General features: G+C 45.0%; 1 protein-coding gene across 3 annotated transcripts in view; it reads left to right on the plus strand.

Moving 5' to 3' along the window:
• SLC25A13 (solute carrier family 25 member 13) overlaps positions 1-20,269 on the plus strand; it is a 231,539-nt gene that overhangs the window by 146,670 nt on the left and 64,600 nt on the right. For all 3 annotated transcript variants that reach the window (XM_070369817.1, XM_070369818.1, XM_070369819.1), the window contains 3 exons: positions 159-317; positions 15,287-15,339; positions 16,656-16,736. In XM_070369817.1, coding sequence (XP_070225918.1) covers positions 159-317; positions 15,287-15,339; positions 16,656-16,736 — 293 coding nt within the window. The remainder of the gene's footprint in view (positions 1-158; positions 318-15,286; positions 15,340-16,655; positions 16,737-20,269) is intronic.

A 20,269-nucleotide genomic window follows, 5' to 3' on the forward strand; every position in this document is an offset into this window, starting at 1 on the left:
CTTGAGTGAAAGCCACTGTGGTTTATTAAGGATGTAGAAAGTTCATTTTAAAATTTACATGTGCACAGTTTCTTTATTTCAGCAATCTTATCTTTGACCACCTCCTTCTTTCCTGTGACCTTAATTTCTTCTGAATTATTGGTATTATTTGATTGTAGCTGTTGGAGCCACTGCGGTGTATCCTATTGATCTGGTAAAAACTCGAATGCAGAACCAACGATCAACCGGCTCTTTCGTAGGAGAGCTTATGTATAAAAACAGCTTTGACTGTTTTAAGAAAGTGCTGCGCTATGAAGGCTTCTTTGGACTGTATAGAGGTTAGTGCCATGTGCTAAATTCATGAAAGGTAAAATAGTAGTCAGAGGTTTGGTTTTTCCATCTGAATGCCTGAAATGTATTAGAGAGACTGTGTTAAAATGGAAATACAGCAGATTCTCAATTATCCATGCTGATGGGTGTAGGCTGGAGGCTCTAGGGCATGGCGAATCAAAACAGCCCATAATCTGAAAGCCATTTATATTGCTCTGCAGTATGTTTTGTTTCTTAAAAATAATTATTTTTATAAACATGTCCAGTAAGTTTTTAAAAGACTCATATTGTTTGTGTTCTTGAAATAACTCTACTCACCAGTTAACAGGGAAAGGCAGCTGGGGGATAGGACAGAGCTTACTTGGGACAATGATTCTCCTTGAATATTCCACAAAATCGTCCATCAAGCCTCTAACCAGGGGTTCAGTGCAGCCCTCCTTCCTTCACTGTATTTTTTTTTTTTATATTAAAAATTTTTCATTATAGAGTGTAGGCTCTCTAGTTGTAGCATTCAGGCTTAGTTGCCCTTAAACGCGTGGGATCTTAGTTCCCTGACCAGGGATCGAACCTGCATCCCCTACATTGGAAGGTGGGTTCTTAACCCCTGGACCTGCAGTGTGTGTGCTCAGTCACTTCAATCGTGTGTCCTACTCTTTGTGACCCTATGGACTGTAGCCTACCAGGCTCATCTGTCCTTGGGGTTCTCCAGGCAAGAACACTGGAATGGGTTGTTGTGCCCTTCTCCACGGGAGCTTCCTGACTCAGGGATCAAACCTGCGTCTTTTTTGTCTCCTGCTTCAGCAGGCAAGTTCTTTACCACTAGCACCACCTGGGAAGTGCCACCCCCCCACACCTCAAATATTTGTTTATTCACTTGGCTGTGCCTGGGCTTAGTTGTGGCATGTGGGATCCAACCGGGACCCCCTGCGCTGGGACCCCGGAGTCTTAGCCCCTGGGCCATCATTCAGTGTCTTTTTCTGAGTTAAAGCTGCCACTTTCCCTTCCTCAGACTCTGTCCCCAGCGGAGTTGATTCACATGCCACTCTAGCCAGGTACTCCTCCTCTATCCAGCTGTTCCTTTCAACATCTGAGGCTCATTTAAGCAACAAGAAAAGTAACAAGAAGTATGTGATCAAAAGGATCATCACAAAGGACCCCACAGACACTGACTGCTTGACCACTGGCCTAAAAGCCATGACTTAACTTCCCAGCCCCTCCGTCTGTGATTGCTTTGCATAAAGAGAAAAGAAGTAAAGGTATCTGCCTCAGCTAAAATCCAGTGTTGTGAGACAGTTCCAGCGGAGCCACGTTGCCGTTTGGCAGATGCAAGGTGTGTGTGGGGGGGGGGGTAGGGGGGGCGGTCCCTCCCTTACCCAACCAGTACTTGCTCTCGAAGAAGAAAATGGTATTTAATACTTTCAGAGACAGACCCGGAAACTGGCAGCTGTGTAAGCCTGTGCCGCTAGGCCTCTTCTGCCATCTGCTGACTTCAGTCTTCTTCTTAAGCACCCAAGTTAAAAAAAAAAAAAAATCAACAACAAAGACCCCTCTTAAAATCTCTCACCTTAGAAATGAGGGGGTTTCAAACTCCAGAGAAGCTCCGTTTTGCAGGTTCTTTGGTGCAGGTAGATAACCTCCATCAAAGGCCTTTTGATCTTTCTCTGCCCTCTTTCCCTCACCCCCTGCCTCTTCTCACAATTGGGAAGGTCTTTGACCCCAGGTGATTGATGATGACCCCTACAGGGTCACTGCCTTCCATCTGAAATACTTCCCCCTCCTAGTGACAACAAGCCTTGCAAATGAAAAGTCCCCCCAAGTAGTACAAGGTTAATGTCGCAGTTCCTGCTTTGCACTGAGTGATTCAAGCAAAGGCGACCACTTTACCTGTTCACATGGGTTGTTTTCTGCGGGGACAGTTTTGAACCTCAAGCTGGACAACGCTAGTCTGTGGGCTTCCCTTGGTACTGGGTTAAACGTCAAGGGTGCCTTAGAATTGTGAGGAAATAATTTCTGTCCTGTGAATGCCCTTAACGTGTTGACCTGGTTCACTTGAATTTTGAGTCCCTTCTCTTTCCTCGCTGACCACACCTGGTGGCTCCTGATTCTTGGTAGCACCTGGAATTCCTTCCTTGACCTGTCCTTTTGACCCCATGGACAAAACAGCTTGAAGTGTACCTGAGTTCTGAGATGCTCTGGGCCATCCCATAAACCTCATGCTGTTTCAGTTACATCGGAGAGACTGGAGGAACTGGTTTTAACTCCTCAGGGAAGGGGGCTGTGTCCGCCTACTAGATAGACATGGAGACTCCCTTTGAACACCAAAGAGGCGACTCCTCCTCGTTTTCCTGGTTAGAAAGAGCCATTTACCTAACCTGTGTGGGGTGTCTGATCCCTAAGGGGTGCTCTTGTCAGAAGTGATGAGTAGAGTGTGAATACAAGATGAGGAATGCTGGGAGTCACCTATGTTCATTTCTCCCTGACTTCTTACCTCTTCTAGTTGATAATTTTAGAACAAAAGATGTACTGTAAAACTTTTTTAGTTTCTGTTTTGTAATTTGGATCTTGAGAGCAAAGAGGTGATTGGCAGTGTTTTTGAAAAAGTGTTTATAATCTTCATAAATGAATTATTCCTATTCTTGATTGGCTGGGGACTAATTCCCTTTTGTGCCTTGCACATAATCATTGATTAATAATTAGATGTAACTGCATATTTGCAAATGCTTATCATTGAATAAGAGACGGATCAGATGAAAATGGGAAACTGTCATTACCAGCAAAAAAATGGTAATAGAAACAGAAAAACCCCAACTATTTCTGAGAATCCGTATTCTAACTTTTGTATACAAAGTCAAGCTATAATCACCCACATGTGATTCTTTGACTATAAATTTCCTATTCAATGTAATTTGATTGTTTAAAAATTTAATATTCCAGGGGAAAACAGTTAAATTTTAATTCTGAGAATTTAGAAATGCTCCTGTGCACACTCTACCTAGCAATACTTGAAAAGGTGGCAGAGTACATCTCTAATTTATAAACATGTTTCAAAATATTGAGCCTATTTTTTCCTATTGTGGAATTTTGCTTAACATGTAATTTTTCTGCATCAGGACATATATAATTGCTAATATTTCCTGAGGAGGATAATTTGGGGATATTGCAGAAGTAAGTTCTCTCCCCTATTTTAAAATTAGCTTTGTGTATATTTGGAGAAAAAGTATATAGCATCTCTCTCTTTTTCCTTCTTACAGTGAGAACACAGGATTCTAAAGGGAGCTGTTTTGTATTTAGAAGTAGTTCTCATGGAACTCCACAAGTGATTGTTATTTTTAAAGAACGCTTTCAGCACGAGTTGTTTTCCTCTGTGCTTTCTCTGGCAGTTGCCAGCATGGCTCACGGTCCTGGAAGTTATCCGATCATAATCAGGGAGGCTACTGATAACGCAGCTCTGGGGACTGTTCGTGTTGTCCTCCATGGATGCTGAGTCCAAGGGCTTCTAGTGTTGTGAGTTGGTGAGGTCCTCTCCCCATATTTCTGTGCACTTCCCGGCTTCTTTGTCCATCAGAGTCTCTTAACTTTGGGTAAGTTTGGTGGTTACAAAAGATCCCCTTAGAAATCCTATGAGACTGACCCTGCAACCATTCTCTGTAATACAGACTACTTTACTTTTCTTTACAGGAAAATTAATTGATTTTTCTAGGCCTGTGTTTTTTGAAATTCAGGCCCCCTAGGCTAAGTGTATCTGTATCACAGGAAATAACACCCAAGATAATCCACATCTCCCTGAAGTCACTTGTAAAAGTCTTCCTCTGTTTCCTCCCCAGTCTGCAGATTGATTTAATGCACCGAGGTGTTTAAAATCCTTAATGAATTACCTGACAGCTCATTTGATTTGAATGAACCGCATGACCAGATGAATCAGTTATTGGCCGGCTGTAGACTTGGCTTATTAAAGAGAAACGATTGATTGGGTGATCATCCATAATTAAATGCTCTTAACGTTCCAGGGATAACTAATTTCTGCCTTTAAATTTTTGCCACACTCTCCTCCCTCAGATGCTTCAAGTAATGAGATGAGTACCCTTAGAAATTGGAAAATGTTTTGGGGCGGGAAGACCATGGGGAAAAGGATGGATTTAGGAAAAATACTTCTTAAAGGAAGGTTTTAGTTTTTACTTCTGCTTTTGCCGGGGAAAAGAGGAAAATCTGCCAGAAAAGGAAATTAGATAATTTTATGATTTAAACTTAATTTGGAATACTACTTAGTCTTTAAGGCAATTAGCAAGGGAAAAAAAAAAAAAAAAAGAGGATGTTTTTTAATCAGCCCATGGACCAGGCTTGCAGAGTTTTAAATGTATCTATTTCAGGTTGTCTGTGTGCTGCAAAAGCAGTCATCTTCCATCCTGGAATGTTCTCAAGGTGACATCTAGAGGATGTTGTGGTGATATCTCAGGAAGTTTTTGATATGCTTGCATTCTAGAAGGAGGTGTTGTTGGACAGCTAGTTTAAGCTAGGTCTCCTGGGTGTGGCTTGTGGTTCTATAGAGGGGAGGCTCCAAATTATATGGATCCACAGTGGGATCCCTTCTTTAATCCTTGTGGATAAAAATAAGTCCAAAAATCCCAACACCAAAATAAAGCAATTGGAGGTCCTACAAGAAGGCAGGCGTCTTGGCACAAACCACAGTGAATCTGTGCACTGTGCTGAGTCATAGTGTCCATCCGTGTCTACCAGCACTTCTCATGAGTGCAGAATGGCTTGTTCTGCTCCTTATTTTCTTGGCCAGTTTCTGCACGTTTTCATTTAGGGTGATAAGTTGTGACTAGATCAAAAAGCAGATATTTGGTTGTAGGAAATCAAACAAAAATGAACAGAAAGCTTGGACAGTTCCTGAGCTGGGTAATCAAATCTCCAGAAGTCTACCATGAGCACAGAGCTTTCAAAGGGGAAACTGAGGTGATGGCAACTCGCAACTGGGGTGGATGGGAGTGGATCGTCAGAGGCTGGAGAGGGCCTGATGGAGAACAGTGAGGAGCTTAGAAAATTGGGAAAGAGGAAACTAGGCAGAGCCTGGCGAAGAAAAGATTAATTAGCGAACAAATTAGTTCCAGGCCTCAAGGATGATCATTTATAGCTAGCTACGGCCTTTACTAGGGCTTCCCTGGTGGCTCAGATGGTAAAGAATCTGCCTGCGATGCAGGAAACCCAGGTTCGATCCTTGAGTTGGAAAGATCTCCTGGAGAAGGGAATGGCTACCCACTCCAGTATTCTTGCCTGAAGAATTCCGTTGTCAGAGGAGCCTGGCAGGCTACAGTCCATGGGGTCCTTAAGAGTCGGACAAGACTGAGCAACTAAAACTTTCACTTTTCATTGCCATTGCTGAGGGCAATGACAAAGGCAATAGACAAAATCTCAGCACCCAGGAAGTTTAGATAGAAAAAAAGATAACCAGGACCCCAAAAGTTGCTATATACCAGAGTGAAAAACTCGGGGAAAAAAGGTATATGGTTCTTCTTCCCAATGATCTTCTAGGAAGTTCCCAAGGAGGACTCACAGGAACCATGCTTTTCTAGACCATGACAATATCATCCTTCTGTGCTTTAACACTCAGTCTCCCAAAGCCATCCCGAGCCATAGCTAAAATAGCAGATGATTCTTGACATTTTGAACAAAAGCATCTAACCCAGATAAGCAAGCATTTAAATCTTAATATCTGCCACGCGCCCTGCTATACCATACACCATACACTTACCTTGGGGTGACACCCTGAGAGCCGGTGGAAAACTGGATTGCACGAAGGGCCATGAAAGGGGATAGTGTAGTTGGTGGGGGTTGGGGGGATGCCTCATGCCTGGGGGCTGTATGAATCAAAAACAGACAGACACAGGGGAAGGGAGGAGGGAAGAAAGCTTGAACAAGTGAAGAGAGAAGGCCATGGAAATAGGAGCAGGAATAAAAGCCGTGAGGCAGGGTGTGCAGGGCGCTGATAGCTCCAGAATAAAGGTTAATCTGATGTTGAAAGCAAGGCAGGCTCTCTGGGAAGATGGGAGCAAGTAGAGGGACCTCCGTGCAGAGGTCAGGAGGCTAAGAATTTAACCTTGGAGGGGTCGCCTCGGGGTTGAAATTAGATAACAGAAGGGCACTGGATGTGGCTCCGGCCACAGCAATAGGAGTATTTTCTGCATTAACATCGTCTACCAGCCCTGCAGCCTGTCTGTGCCCTACCTGCCTTCCACCCCACCTTACATGCTCTAAGCTACCTTTCTCCAGGTTGGGCTGGTCACTTTGGAATTTGTTTTTTGTCCGAGCTGATACAGAAGTGATGTGATGAGATTTCTCCCTTATCATGGCCCCGCATCCTCTGTGCTCCCCCGTGTCTTGTCCAGAGTGATCTGTTGGTACACCCGCCATGTGATGGTTATAGTGGTTGGACTGTCAGTCCAATCCCTGACCCACTGCTTTCTCTGAGCCTCGTTCCCCAGCTGGGCCCTGACTCCCACTTGTTCACCAGCTTGTAACCTGCAGTTCGCCTCTGCCGGCCAGTGCCTTCTCCCGTTTGAGAGGCAGACATGGGTTCCCACCCCAGCACAGCCACCCTTCTTGTGCGGTGGGAAAGGGCCCAGTCATGCAGCCTGCCAGCCCAGTGTGAGCTGGCACTCAGAAAAACATGCAGAATGGGCTGGAAGAAATGCCTTTGTAGACCAGAGAAGGAAGCTGGAGGAGCAAGTCCACTAGGGTGAACAGGGGAAAAGTGAGCGTTGAGGGGCAGAGAGCCTTGTTTTGAGAGGCGGAGTGGGGCCACATTCAGCTCAGCCACTGCACAGGCACCACGTTGTGAGGGACTGGGGAGACGCTGCTCAGCCTTTTAGAGCCAGTTTCTCTGAAGGACACCAGACTTCCCTGGTGGCTCAGATGGTAAAGCGTCTGTCTACAATGTGGGAGACCTGGGTTTGATCCCTGGGTTGGGAAGTTCCCTGGAGAAGGAAATGGCAACCCACTCCAGTACTCTTGCCTAGAAAATCCCATGGACGGAGGAGCCTGGTGTCCATGGGGTCACAAAGAGTCGGACACAACTGAGGGACTTCACTTTCACTTTCCCTGAAGGAGGGGGGGGATGGTGATGATGATGAGCATAAAGAACAACAACCAAAACACACATCTAGAGTGCTTACTGTGTGCTGATACACTTCCGAGGTTTTTGTGTGTGTTGTTTCGTCTTCAGGACTGCCCTGTGCACATACTGTGCTTATCCCCATTCTACAGATGTGGAAACTGAGGTTCAGGGAGGTGGGCGTAACTGAATCATGACTGCACAGCTACTAAATAACAAGAGTCAGAATTTAAACCCAACAGCCTGGCTTCAGACTCCATGCTGTTAATCACCTGGCTCTTCTGCCCCTCAAGAGAAATTACATGGCAAAAAGTGGCTCATCATCGGAGATTGAAAACTGTTTAAGTTCTTAGCTAAGACATTTTATTTTAGCTGAAGATGTAGCTGAAGATGTGGTGTTATGTCTGTACTGCTTCCTCACTTTTGCTACAGAACGTGGTGCTGCTGGACGCTGTCAGTGCTTCTAAGCTTGGGGGCATAGCCACGGGGAAGAGCATTTTACTCCCGTCACACTCCCCTAATTCTGTGCTCCCATACTTTCCTCATTCTTGACTGGGAGCACTCTTCAGGATGAATTGCCTCTTAGATGCAAGAGGAGAATCAAGAATATGCCATGAACAGATAGGTAGAAACGTGACCTTTTCGGAATACACAGTCTAGGCTGTGAACAGTGTCTGGCTCTTTATATGCAGTTACTCATACCATTATCATAATAAACCAGTGAGTCGTAATTAGCATCCTTGGTTTACTAACGAGGAACTTAAGAGTTCAAAGGATAACGTCCCCAAGATCACTCAGCATGAAAGCAGGGCAGACCGAGGATTCCTCGGTTCTGGTTTGTCAGCCTCCAAGGCCCCAGTGCTCCAAGCCATTCATTCTGTTGCCAAGCCATTGGGAACAAATAGCTTTAATCATGCCAATGTTATTAATGAGTTTCTCTCATAGTCCCTTCTCACCTGGAGATTCTGGAATTATATATCTCTAAAAAGTTTTTAAGTAAAAACTACAGCTCAGTAGCCCTCTGGTCAGCATACTGTTCTCAGAAACTTCCTTTTGGGGGTTCTCTGTAAAGCCTGCAGTTGAGGTTCCTGGTGTGGGCTTAGCTTCCACATCTTTTGCTCAGTCCTTTCTTATCGAGTTGCATAAAGGATGGGGATCCGAGGGGATAGTGTGATTTATATCTCAACCCCATGAAATCTGAAGACAAAATACTATATTAATATTGTACCCTGTAAATCTTTTCTCGCATTAGCAGCCTTCTGGTAAAGTTTGCCAAGGAAGCATTGCCACATGTGCTGATGGAGCTGAACTAAAATGAGAAGATTAGAAAACTAACCACACTAATAAATTTCATTTGAGGCAGTTGGAAAACAGACTGCTGTTTTGACAAGTCAGAAACAACACACACATGCATTCTCTGTTTCTAATGGTTAAAATGAATTTCCAGAATCCAACAGAAACATCTTGTATTAGAAGCCTGATTTTTCTGCTGAGTTATCCAGATGTCAGACATACATGTGCTTTAAACTTCAGTGTGATTGTGTTGAGCCGCCTTCACCAGACTGGCTGTTTTAGGCATTACCGAGCCACATCACCCTTCCTCTTTCTGAGGTCAGGGAATCAGGAGGTTGTTGAAATCCGCAGCTCTCTGGCTTCCCTTGTCCTGCAGATCAGGACCCCTCCCAGAGGACGTTTGGCCACGACTGATGGCGTCAAGGCCCACATGTCTGCTGGCTCTCAGATTGCCATCCACAGCCACCCTTGATTCCCAAGGTCACCACCACAAGAATGATCCTGATCCAGTGCCTCCCTGAGTGCCAGCATCTGGCCTAGGTCTTAGGAATGGATTTGTACTTTGGTTTTATTCTACTGGATTAAGTTACTCATTTTATACAGTGAAACTCAGGGCCTGATATTAAATTACCTTAACCTCCCAATTATTCTTCCTGCCTTGGGTCTCTGCCCTTACCATCTGTCCTTCACCTGCCTCCAGAACTCTTTTTCTTTTCGAAGTTTCCTCTTTAAAAGCCACCCAGACTTTTTCCCAAGCCCCTTCATGTGGCCTGCAGAGAAACAGCACAATGTCCTTGTTCAGGAGCACCCCCTAGAGCCAGCCTGCCTGGGTTGAACCCCACTGCCCCACATACCAGCTGAGTGACCCTGGGCTGGCTCCTGGAAGTCTGCCTCAGTTTCCTCATCTGTTGATGGGATAAAAATGACATGCGCTGAGTTTTGCTACTGACTTGTGGTGTGGGTTTCATATTGCGGCTTTCCTTGTGGCTCAGATGGTAAGGAATCTGCTTGGAGATAAGGACGGTAAGGAGACCTGGGTTCAGTGCCTGAGTGGGGAAGATCCCCTGGAAAAGGGCATGCAACCCACTCCAGTATTCCTGCCTGGAGAATCCCATGAACAGAGGAGTCTAGTGGGTTACAGTCCATGGGGTCGCAAAGAGTTGGACGTGACTGAGTGACTAACACTTTCCGTGGTGTGGGTTTCATATTGGGGCTTTCCTGGTGGTTCAGATAGTAAGGAATCTGCCTGCGATGCCATAGACCTGAGTTGAATCCCTGGGTCAGGAAGATTGCCTGGAGAAGGGAATGGCAGCCCACTCCAGTATTCCTGCCTGGAGAATTCCACGGACAGAGGAGCCTGGCGACGAGCTACAGTCCATGGGGTTGCAAAGAGTGGGACACGACTGAGCGACTGACGCTTTCACTTCCTCTGGCATGGGTTTCGTGTGTTGCTTCCCATACAGCACACACAGTGGTGTACGGCATGTAGTAAGTGCCCCCGTACTGTCATTATCTCCACTGTTGTTGATTCGATGAATTACCTCTGCTACCGCTGTGTGTTTACGAGGTCTGTGACCTCGCCCCAGCCCTGCCCGTGCCGTGAACTTGAGATTTGGGTGCCTTTTCACAGTCCGTTCTCTCTGCCTAGGCCGCCTGGCTCTGCATCCTCCTCGTGTCTCTCTCCTGCAGTGAACCTCCGCTTGTCCTTAAAGAATCATGCCCAGGATCTCCTCCTCTCTGATGCCCTGCTCCGCCCTGCAGGCAGAGTAGCTGGTTCTCTCCACTGTGTTCCCAGAGCACTTTGGCGCCCCAGGGCTGTGACACCCAGCACTCTGTTTTTAGGTGCTGTGTCCCGTCTTTGGCACACAGACACCTGGGTCTCCCTCTTTCTCTAAACTGACATCGGCTCCAGGGCACGCCGCAGATCTTACTATTTCAACCTAGTTTCTTCCAGTCCCAGGCACAGACAGCATTTGGTAAATGTTTGCTGAACAAATAAATATTTGCCGCCCTATATTTAGTCTTAAATGCAGGGTTTTCTCTATTGTTTTGTTTTGGTCTCTGCTGTTCACAGGGCATTACTAAATTTATAGTGAGAAAGACAAATCTCGGTCGCTTAAAAGGCTGGCTGAAGTGATTGTATCTAACGCTGTAGGCATTTGGCTGTGTGGGCTGTTTTTTATTAGTGATTTAAAAAGACTGTCACAGGGTAGTGATAGAGACAAGAGATCATCATGCAAATCACAGTGCTATCAACCCATCCATGGTTTGGGTGTACAATTTAATGATGAGAAAAATACATCCAGCCAGTAAATATTTAACTAAACATTTCCGTACTTGACCTCAGTGTAGAGAGTAGAATGGAAATTGTGAATGTTACGATGTAGTTTAAATAGCTTATGCCTGAATTTTACTGGTAGAAATGAATGCTGTGTTTTCATGAAGTAATAATAGTGCTTTTTTTCCTCATAGATATTATTTCATGGTGTAAGTAAAGGGTTAATAAGTGAGTATAGTTCAGGAGGAGGAAATTCTTACTTTGACTTAAGAGTGCTTGCTTTGCCCAGATGGTTCCATATTCACATTTTCTGTGCTGTTTCGGTTCATTTAGATTAAAAAGAGCATGGCCATACTCAAGCTAGCAAGAGCATAGGGGAACTTTCCATAAGAGTTCACATGAGGGAGAAGGAAAACCAAGCACTCGTAGGGATCCCAGGGCAGGAGTCTCACTGGAATCTGGCCCCAGTGGGACCAGAAGCTGGTTAAGGCCGACTCTTCCATCTGGGCACCTTCCACAGCCTGTGTGTTCTCTCTGGTGTCCGTATTCTATTTGTGGCACATTTCTCCTCTCTGCTAGGCCGCTTCCTTTCCTGTCACAGTCTCTGCTTCCTTCTGGCGTTCGCACATATGTGGCTTCGACTGGCCAGTTTTCCCGTGTCACGTGGCACCTTCTCAGCTTGTACCTCTGTTAACTGGCTCCTCACCTCTGAGGAACTAAAAAGCCTCTTGATGAGGGTGAAAGAGGAGAGTGAAAAGACTGACTTAAAACTCAGCATTCAAAAAATGAGGATCATGGCATCTGGTCCTGTCACTTCATGGCAAATAGGAGGGGAAAACGTGGAAACAATAACAGATTTTATTTTCTTGGGCTCCAAAGTCACTGTGGACAGTGACTGCAGCCATAAAATTAAAAGATGCATGCTCCTTGGAAGAAAAGCTATGACAAACCTAGACAGAGTATTAAAAAGCAGAGACATCGCTTTGCCGACAGAGGTCCATATAGTCAGAGCAGTGCTTTCTCCAGTGGTCATGTATGGATGTGAGAGTTGGACCATAAAGAAAGCTGAGCACCGAAGAATTGATGCTATTCAATTGTCGTGCTAGAGAAGATGCTTTTGAGAGTCCCTTGAACTGCAAGGAGATAAAACCAGTCAATCCTATAGAAAATCAACCCTGAATATTCATTATAAGGACTGATGCTGAAACTCCAACACTTTAGCCACCTGAGGCAAAGACCCAACTCATTGGAAAAGACCCTGATGCTGGGAAAGATTGAGGGCAAGAGGAGAAGGGGGCAACAGAGGATGAGATGGTTGGATGGCATCCTCGACTCAAATGGACATTGGAGTTTGAACAAAACTCCAATGAGTTGGACTCAAATGGAGTTTGAGCAAATTCCAGGAAAGAGTGAAAGACAGGGAAGGCTGACACATTGCAGTCCATGGGGTCATAGAGTCAGACACAACTTAGCAACTCAACAACACTGCCACCTCTGATGACTCTGTCATGCTCCTGGGAGAAGGATTCTGGACTCCGTAGCTCCACTTGTAGTGCCAGGTCCAGGTTGCTGAACTCATCGGTTATTCGCCTTTAGGTGCCTTGCCCTTGTCCAATCAGCTTGTAGCCCTGGAGGCTCCAATGCGGCTGGCTAGAGAAGATGTTGCAAACCCAAATAATTATAGGATCCAGGCAGGTTAGTTATGTAAGTGAACAAATGAGGCTGGATATGGAAGGGCAGATACACATTTGCATATTAGGCATTCTGCTGCTGCTGCTGCTAAGTCGCTTCAGTCGTGTCCGACTCCGTGTGACCCCATAGACAGCAGCTCACCAGGCTACCCCGTTCCTGGGATTCTCCAGGCAAGAACACTGGAGTGGGTTGCCATTTCCCTCTCCATATGTTAGACATAGGACCGAGTTAGTTCAGTTGCTCAGTCATGTCTGACTCTTTGTGACCCCATGGACTACAGCACATCAGGCTTCCCTGTCCATCACCAACTCCTGGAGCTTGCTCAGACTCATGTTCGTTGAGTCTGTGATGCCATCCAGCAGAGTTGGGTGTTGTCTAAAGGCATAGACTCTTGAGGGAGAGGGCTTAGACTCGAATCCCAATCTCAGTATCTATCATCTGCACAACTTAGAACAAATGACTCAGTCTCTGTACGCCTCAGTTTCCTCTCTGCAGGGAGTAAGGATTAAATGAGTTACTAAAGGGCTTAAAATGGCCCCTGACATACAGTAAACAGTGTGTTAGCTGTGTTTTTAGAGAACATTTTGATTGGCATCAGCATCCTTGTCATTTATTTTTACAATGAAATGAACTTTCTTCAGTTTTCCTAAAACATGAAGCTGTCTTGGTTTCATTAGTTCTTTAGTTTCTCCCCTTTTTTCAGAGCCTCAAGCACAGAGAGAGATGTCTCCTCTAGTGTGAGGATATCAACAGAGCATGAAAAATGATGAGCAATACTTGCCCTTATTGCCATGCAGGCATTAGGGCGTGGTAGGGACCTTGCTGAATTGACGCTTGGGTCCTGTGTAAAGGGTGGAGTCTCCCCCAATGGGAGATAGATTGCTAAAAGGTCAGAAGGAAGCCCAGAGTTGTCAGATCATTAATCAGTCAGTCCATCAGTCCAGTCATCCATCCAGACATCTACCTATTTATCTTTAAAATAAGCTCAAATTAGGTTTCAAACCTGTGCTACTCAGCAAAACACATCTGCAGACTGGATGCACACAGCCCTGGCGCTAGAGACTTTTGGCTGTAGACTGTTCCTTTAAGAAGATGGTGTGGCCAGAGCTGGTCTCTCCAAAGAGGCTGGAAACAGAGCTTTTTATATAGCGAATTAGGAAATTGAACTTACTGGTGAAGGATGACACCGTGAAGCCCCTCCCAAGGACAGCAGCATGACCTGGGAACAATATATTCTGACCCTTGGGTTTCCAAGGAAAAGTGTCTGTCTTTGATTTTATTTTCTTAGAGCAGATGAAAAGATCATTTTAGCTCAGATAGGCAGGGCCACTGCTGTCATAACCACCTCTCCTAGAAGTGGCCCTTTCCTGTCAAAGACCACACCTCCTCCTCGTGTTTTGATTCTTATTGTTGCTTAGTCATGCAGTCGTGTCTGACTCTGAGACCCCATGGACTGGAGTGTCCTCTGTCCATGAGATTTCCCATGCGGGAGTACTGGAGTGAGTTGACAGTCCCTTGCCAGGGGATCTTCCTGACCCAGGGATTGAACCTGCATCTCCTGTATTGGCAGGCATGCTTCTTTACCACTGAACCACCTGGGGAGCCCTGTGTGCTGATTGATCCCCACTCCCGCTGGTGTGCTCAGACCTGAGCTCCTCCCGCTCCACCCCCGTCCTGTTACTCTCTACAGCCATCTCCATTTCCACCAGGTAGTCTTTTAGTACTAAAAAACCAAGCACTGGCAGTCAGATTGTTGTTTCTCACGGTCTCTTCTCTGCACGCACACACTCACACGCTCACACTCACACACATCAATGCACATCAATATGCCTTGTCTCCACAGGAGCCAGAGCAGTCATTTGACAGTATGCGCTAGCGCATCACTCTTCTCCAGATGGAAAACCTTCTCTCTTAACTTACAGTTTCTCAAACTCGGGTCCTGGTTTGGGTGTGGCTCCTGCATCAGGCCCCAGCTGTGTCTCCCTGTGCCCGCCTCATCCAAGAGGGCATACTGATGTGCTCCTTCATGTTTGAGCACAACGGGCTTGTTCCCGCTCTGCTGTCTTTGCCCCGTGTGTTCTCTCCCTGAAATGCCTGCTTCCCAGTAACTGTCACCTTTGCAGGAATGCCTCTCCCCTCCTTCCATCTGAGACTGGTCAGAGCAGGAACCTTGTCTGTCTGGTGCTTGTCACCAAGTCCTAGTTGCTAAGGGTATAAATGGCTGAACTGTGGGCAGTGAGGGAGCAGGGTGGGGAGATGAGAAAAGTATTTTAAAAAAAGGATATATTCACTGAAGTCCAGTTATTTAAGAGGTGGGAGGGAAAAGAGCAAATTTGTGAATAATGAGATTTCCTGATTCACTACCACTGTTGACTTACCCAACGTGCAAACGATCTAAAATGTGAGAGGAAATTTGCTCAGACCTGGCTCTCAGAGATTAGTACCTGAACAGTCCGTTTCGAGTATTCTCATCAAAGGTAAGAACAGAAAATTGCAGCCCAGACTGCCCCAGTTTTTACATGGTGATCCCTTCTTTAGAGCTGCTGATGTGTTTAGTCAATGTTAATTTATTTAATACGCTTCGGCTTTTCGTTGTTTTTCAGGTCTGTTGCCACAGTTACTGGGAGTCGCCCCAGAGAAGGCCATAAAACTTACAGTAAGTCTTTTGATTTGATGCTTCTGATGAAGGTAGTTTGCACATATTCAGGAATCTAGCAGAGATTCTTAACGTGAAATAGCAGGTCTGTGTTTCCTCGGAGGTGCTAACTGATCTGAATGCAGGGCACTCACCACACACAGCTTTTTATTATTCCCCGAGGTAACACTGAACATCCGAAAACGTGATAATGTATTTGAACAGGATTTTTGGTGGTTGTCACGATTATCACCGTCCTAGCAGGGGCAGTGGCAGCAGCTGCATGTCCTTCAGTGCTGACTGTGCTAGGCGCTTTCACGTTTTACCTCTGGTTGCTTTCATCTTGAGCACACTGCATACAGAAATGGAGAATGAGGCCCACGGCGGGAAGTGTTTGCCTGCGTTTGCACAGTTCATCTGTGGGAAAGCTAGAATCCAAAAGCAGTTTTTTTCTGACTCCAGAACATATCACTCAAGTACACAAGTAATTTGTGTTCGAGGTGTAACATTTGCCAGAGCAACAGGTTGAGGAATCTGAGTTCTGGTTGAAGTTGGTGCTCCATCAGATTGGTTCTCCAGTGCCCGACTCCTATCTGACAGGTGGTAAGTAGTTAGTTCGGATTTCTGGAACGGGTCAGTGATCACATTGTCATCACTAAGGTCATAAAGCCCCGGAGAGTTAGACCTTCCCTCTGGATTGGGCTGCGTAGTGTTGGCGCTGAAATTTTCCTTTCATCATCTTCCGATGTGACTGGTGGGACAGCTAATCTTCTGATTGATCCTTAAAATTGCTTGTAGTGTACACCATTTTGAGAATATTGTACTTAATTAATTAATGCTCTTGATGTTCTTTGAGAATCCTTGAGAAATTTCTTAGATGCTGAGTTTCTACCACACTGAAAGATCTGCTCGGCTAAATGTGTTTCAGTGATGAAGCTGTTTGAGATTAAATCCTGTTAGAAGACTTGAAAGTGATTTTTAATCAAATCTTCTAAAAGTTTTTAAGTTATAAAATGTATGTTTTAATTGTGTCTCTGTTGTTAATATGTCTCTCTCTCTATGCTATGGTAATCGCAGACATATATGAATTAGGCTTGTTAAACCACCTATCTTAATTTATATTCTCCCCCAAACATCAGGAATGCATATCTATATATTCTGGCTTTCAAAAACGACATATATGAGATCAAGAGCAAAGTCTTAAGCTCATTCTTTTATTCAGTTTATGATTACTCCAAAACACTGGAAGAAAAATAACATTTATGTACAGTTGTATATGTGTGTTTGATGACTATCTCTATATTTTTTATCAGCTTTTCTAAATATTTTTCTTCAAGGTGAATGATTTTGTGAGGGATAAATTTATGCGCAGAGATGGCTCAGTCCCACTGGCAGCAGAAATTCTTGCCGGAGGCTGTGTAAGTACCTTTTGCGGATCTCAACACTGAAAAGACTTGTTTCATGTACATAGCCCTACCATGCTACCCAAGTGTGGACTAAGGCTTCTGTTCCCCACAGATCCTGCTCAAGGGCACTGTCTACTAGGGCACCCTGGCGTTCCCTAGACAGGCAACCGTTCCTGAGGTGGAAGCGGTAAACGTCTCTGGTCTTCCTGCCTGTTGAGTCATGCCTGTTAAATCCGCCATTGCTTGCAGCTGGTTCTGCAGTAGAAGTCGTCTGTGGCAGAAGTGTTTGGCCTTTGAGCACATCTTTGCTGACCTTTCCTGGAGTTTTATTTGTCGTGCAGTCTTTGCTCACGGCACCCTCTGCTGGGTCAGGCACTGGGATTTGTAGTTTGAAGCCAGCAGCCATAGCCCTCTGCTTTGCTTTACTTCACACACGCCAGCAGGTCTTCAAGGCTCCCCGTGCTTCCGGGAGAAGGAGGTGGGGGGTGATGGGCAGAGTGCGCTCTGCATTGTCAGAAACGCTTGGAATGAGTATTTCTTTATGTGGACGGACGACCTGCATCTTGTTCCTGAGCTCGGCAAAACATCGTGTCTTTTTTTAGTTCACGTACGGGTTTGTTCATGTGAATGTAAATACCTTAAGTAAGTTAAACTCTTCTACAAAGACGGGTGCTATTTAAAGATAAGGTTGGTTAAGTAAATGGTCTTTGATCGCTGGGGCAATAAATATGGGTATATTTTCCATCTAAACCTGTGTTTCTTGTACAAAAGATGAGATCACTTTTTTTTTTTTTTAATTTGCTTGTTCTGTGCAGGAATTGGTGATCATAAAATGATCTTTTCCTGAAAAGTCATTGAGTTTAGAAGTTGGGAAAACACCCGAGAATATTAAACCTTTGTCTAGAGAGGGCTTATTGTCCTAATATTGAATGGGGTTCCCTGAGTGTAGCGGGAGCGACAGAGTCCTAGCCTCTGGTGATTCTTAAGAGGCGGACGGAATTTGGCTCCAGCCTGACTCTTTCTGTTTGATCACTGACCTGTCAGAGACGGCCAGGTAAGAGCCCCTTGTCCTGTAACTTTAGGAGCATTGAGGATGGGAAAAGGGAGCCTTTAATGTCCTAAGTGAAAAGGACACACAATAATAATCAAAAAGAATATGAGGAGTTGCAGACATGGCTTTTGCCAGTAAGTATTCCTTTAAAACAACTCTAGCTTTCAGTTGAATGACTAGATTTTCTAATTTTCAATGGCATAACCATGGGCTATATTTAGTGTATCCTCAAGGCTGCTACCAGGGGCCTGAGAGAACGGGCCGTTTCAGTAGGTCAGGTAGGTTTGTTATTTTTTTTAAAGTCAGGTTTTAAACTTGCTGAAAAGACATGATTATATATCTCTGTAAGAATTTAAAGTGGAAAACTAACTATGTGATACTACTCAAGATTTTTGGCAATAATCTTGAGCTTTATTTTCTTTTTATGAAAGCATTTTGCCCACACACAGGCCTGGGTGCCAAGGAGATTGGTCGTGGCACGTATCGTCTGCCGTAGGTGGTCTTGTTATTTCGTTTGTGGTCGCCCATTTCAAATACAAAGCACCGATTGGCATCAGACGTGGTGCCTAGTTATTGTAAAGTGGTGCAGCCCCTTTTCAAACCTGATCTAAACACAGGCTTAAAATTGGAGCCACTGGGGCTTTACAGCTACTTAAAATATCTGCGAAATGAGGTTTGCCATCCTTCATCTCAAAGGTTGGGGAGACAGTGGTCCTCCATGTTTCAAGCCTCCTGTTTTGATTCGCCCTGCCCCTCCTTCCCCCATGCCACTGCTTTAAGAAGTAAGAGTTTATTTTTCAGGTAAGCAATCCTGTAGGTGGCAAACAATCCAGGGCCTTTAGATCCCTAAGTGGTGGGTGGCTGGTTCCCTTCAGCGTGTGTTTTGGAAGTAGGCAGCCACATCTTTCTCTGCAGGCTCTGGTGGCCTTGTCTCCATCCTCAGAGCCCGTCACATGCCCCCTTAGAGGGTCCTTGTGAGGGTGCTTCTGCCTTGCTGGCCAGCCTGGACAACAGAGAGTTTAAAAGATGGTGTCACATGGGCAGTTCCCCTTAGTTCACCCAGGCATCGCCCAGCCACGGGAGCTCACCTTGCTTTATTATTACAGAGGATTAGCATACATGGCTGGCTTTTGCACTTATAACCGCAAATTCTGGTTTCTTTGAAGATGGTTTTTTTGTGTGTGGTTGGTTTATAATCTGTTTTCTACAAAAACAGGGGTGAGATGCAAGGAGGTCCTTGTCTCCTAACCTTAACTGTCTCCTAGCTAAACTAAGGCTTGTTTTATAAGATACGTATTAGCAAAACAACAAAAATGATAGTAAATTTGAAGGAAAGGGTTGGAGGAGAAAGAACAAAACTGGTCTCATTCGTTAATTTTTAAGATAATTAAATTTGTGACTGACAGATTAAAAAAAAAAAAAACTTCTGTTTCATTGATGTGCATAAAAGGATGAATCTAGCCCCAAACTCACTCATACGCTAGTTGTGCCGCACTCCGTCGTGTCCGACTCTTTGTGACTCTTTGGACTGTAACCCACCAGGCTCCTCTTTCCATAGGATCTCCCAGGCAAGAATACTGGAGTGGGTTTCTTCCTGACCCGGGGATCAAACTCCAGTCTCCTGCACTACAGGTGGATTCTCGAGTGCTGTGCACCTCTGCACTAGTTTAGAGCACTGTTAAAAGCTTGACTTCAGTTTTCCAAGTGTTTTTGTAGATTGACACTTGCCAGTAGTGATATAATCAGCACACTACATGCTGAGACTGGGGTTTACAAACTCTGGAGTCTGAAAGGGGCCTTTTGGTTTATGCTTGCTGTGTTTAAGCTGGTTTTCTGCTTTCTCAGTTAGACTAAGAGTTGTAGGAGTTTTAACAGATACCTGGAGCCTCGAGTGTCCCTACACAAGGTATATATTACTGTCTGTTTCTTCCGTCCTTTCTTTCCTTCCTGGGTCGGGAGCTCAGTCCAGGAGGGAGACTGCTCTGGGGTGGTCACGGTCAGCAATGGTGGAGGCTTTCAGGATATGGGGCAGAGGACCTGTCGCCACTACCCATCTCCAGCTAGGCTCCCAGTGACTTTAAACCTGACATGTCATCTCTGAGTATGTTGTTGTGATTGCAGTGTTGCTGCTGCTTTAAGAAAAAATAACATATATGGTGCCATGTGGTCTGTAGGTTATAGTTCTCAATTCAAGTAAGTCTTCTGTGCCTGTTCTAGTAGAATAGAGGCTTGAAATCCTGAAGGCACTGGGATCTTTGGGTTTTGATCTTCTGATCTTAGGGTTGTCTGAAAAGGAGACACAAATGGTTCCATCATGGCACCATTAGATTAGTGGTCTAATCTACTTGGCATGAAAATCCACATTGAAATGAAAAGAAATGAAATGATATTCACTGGGAAAAAATGTCAAAAAAGGATAAACTTTCATCCTATAAAGCTCATATTTAGTAAAAATTATCTGCATACCAATAAAAATTAATAGTATTCTGCAGTA

This window comes from Bos mutus, chromosome 4 (assembly GCF_027580195.1).
Source record: "Bos mutus isolate GX-2022 chromosome 4, NWIPB_WYAK_1.1, whole genome shotgun sequence".
In the NCBI taxonomy this organism is placed as follows: Eukaryota; Metazoa; Chordata; class Mammalia; order Artiodactyla; family Bovidae; genus Bos; species Bos mutus.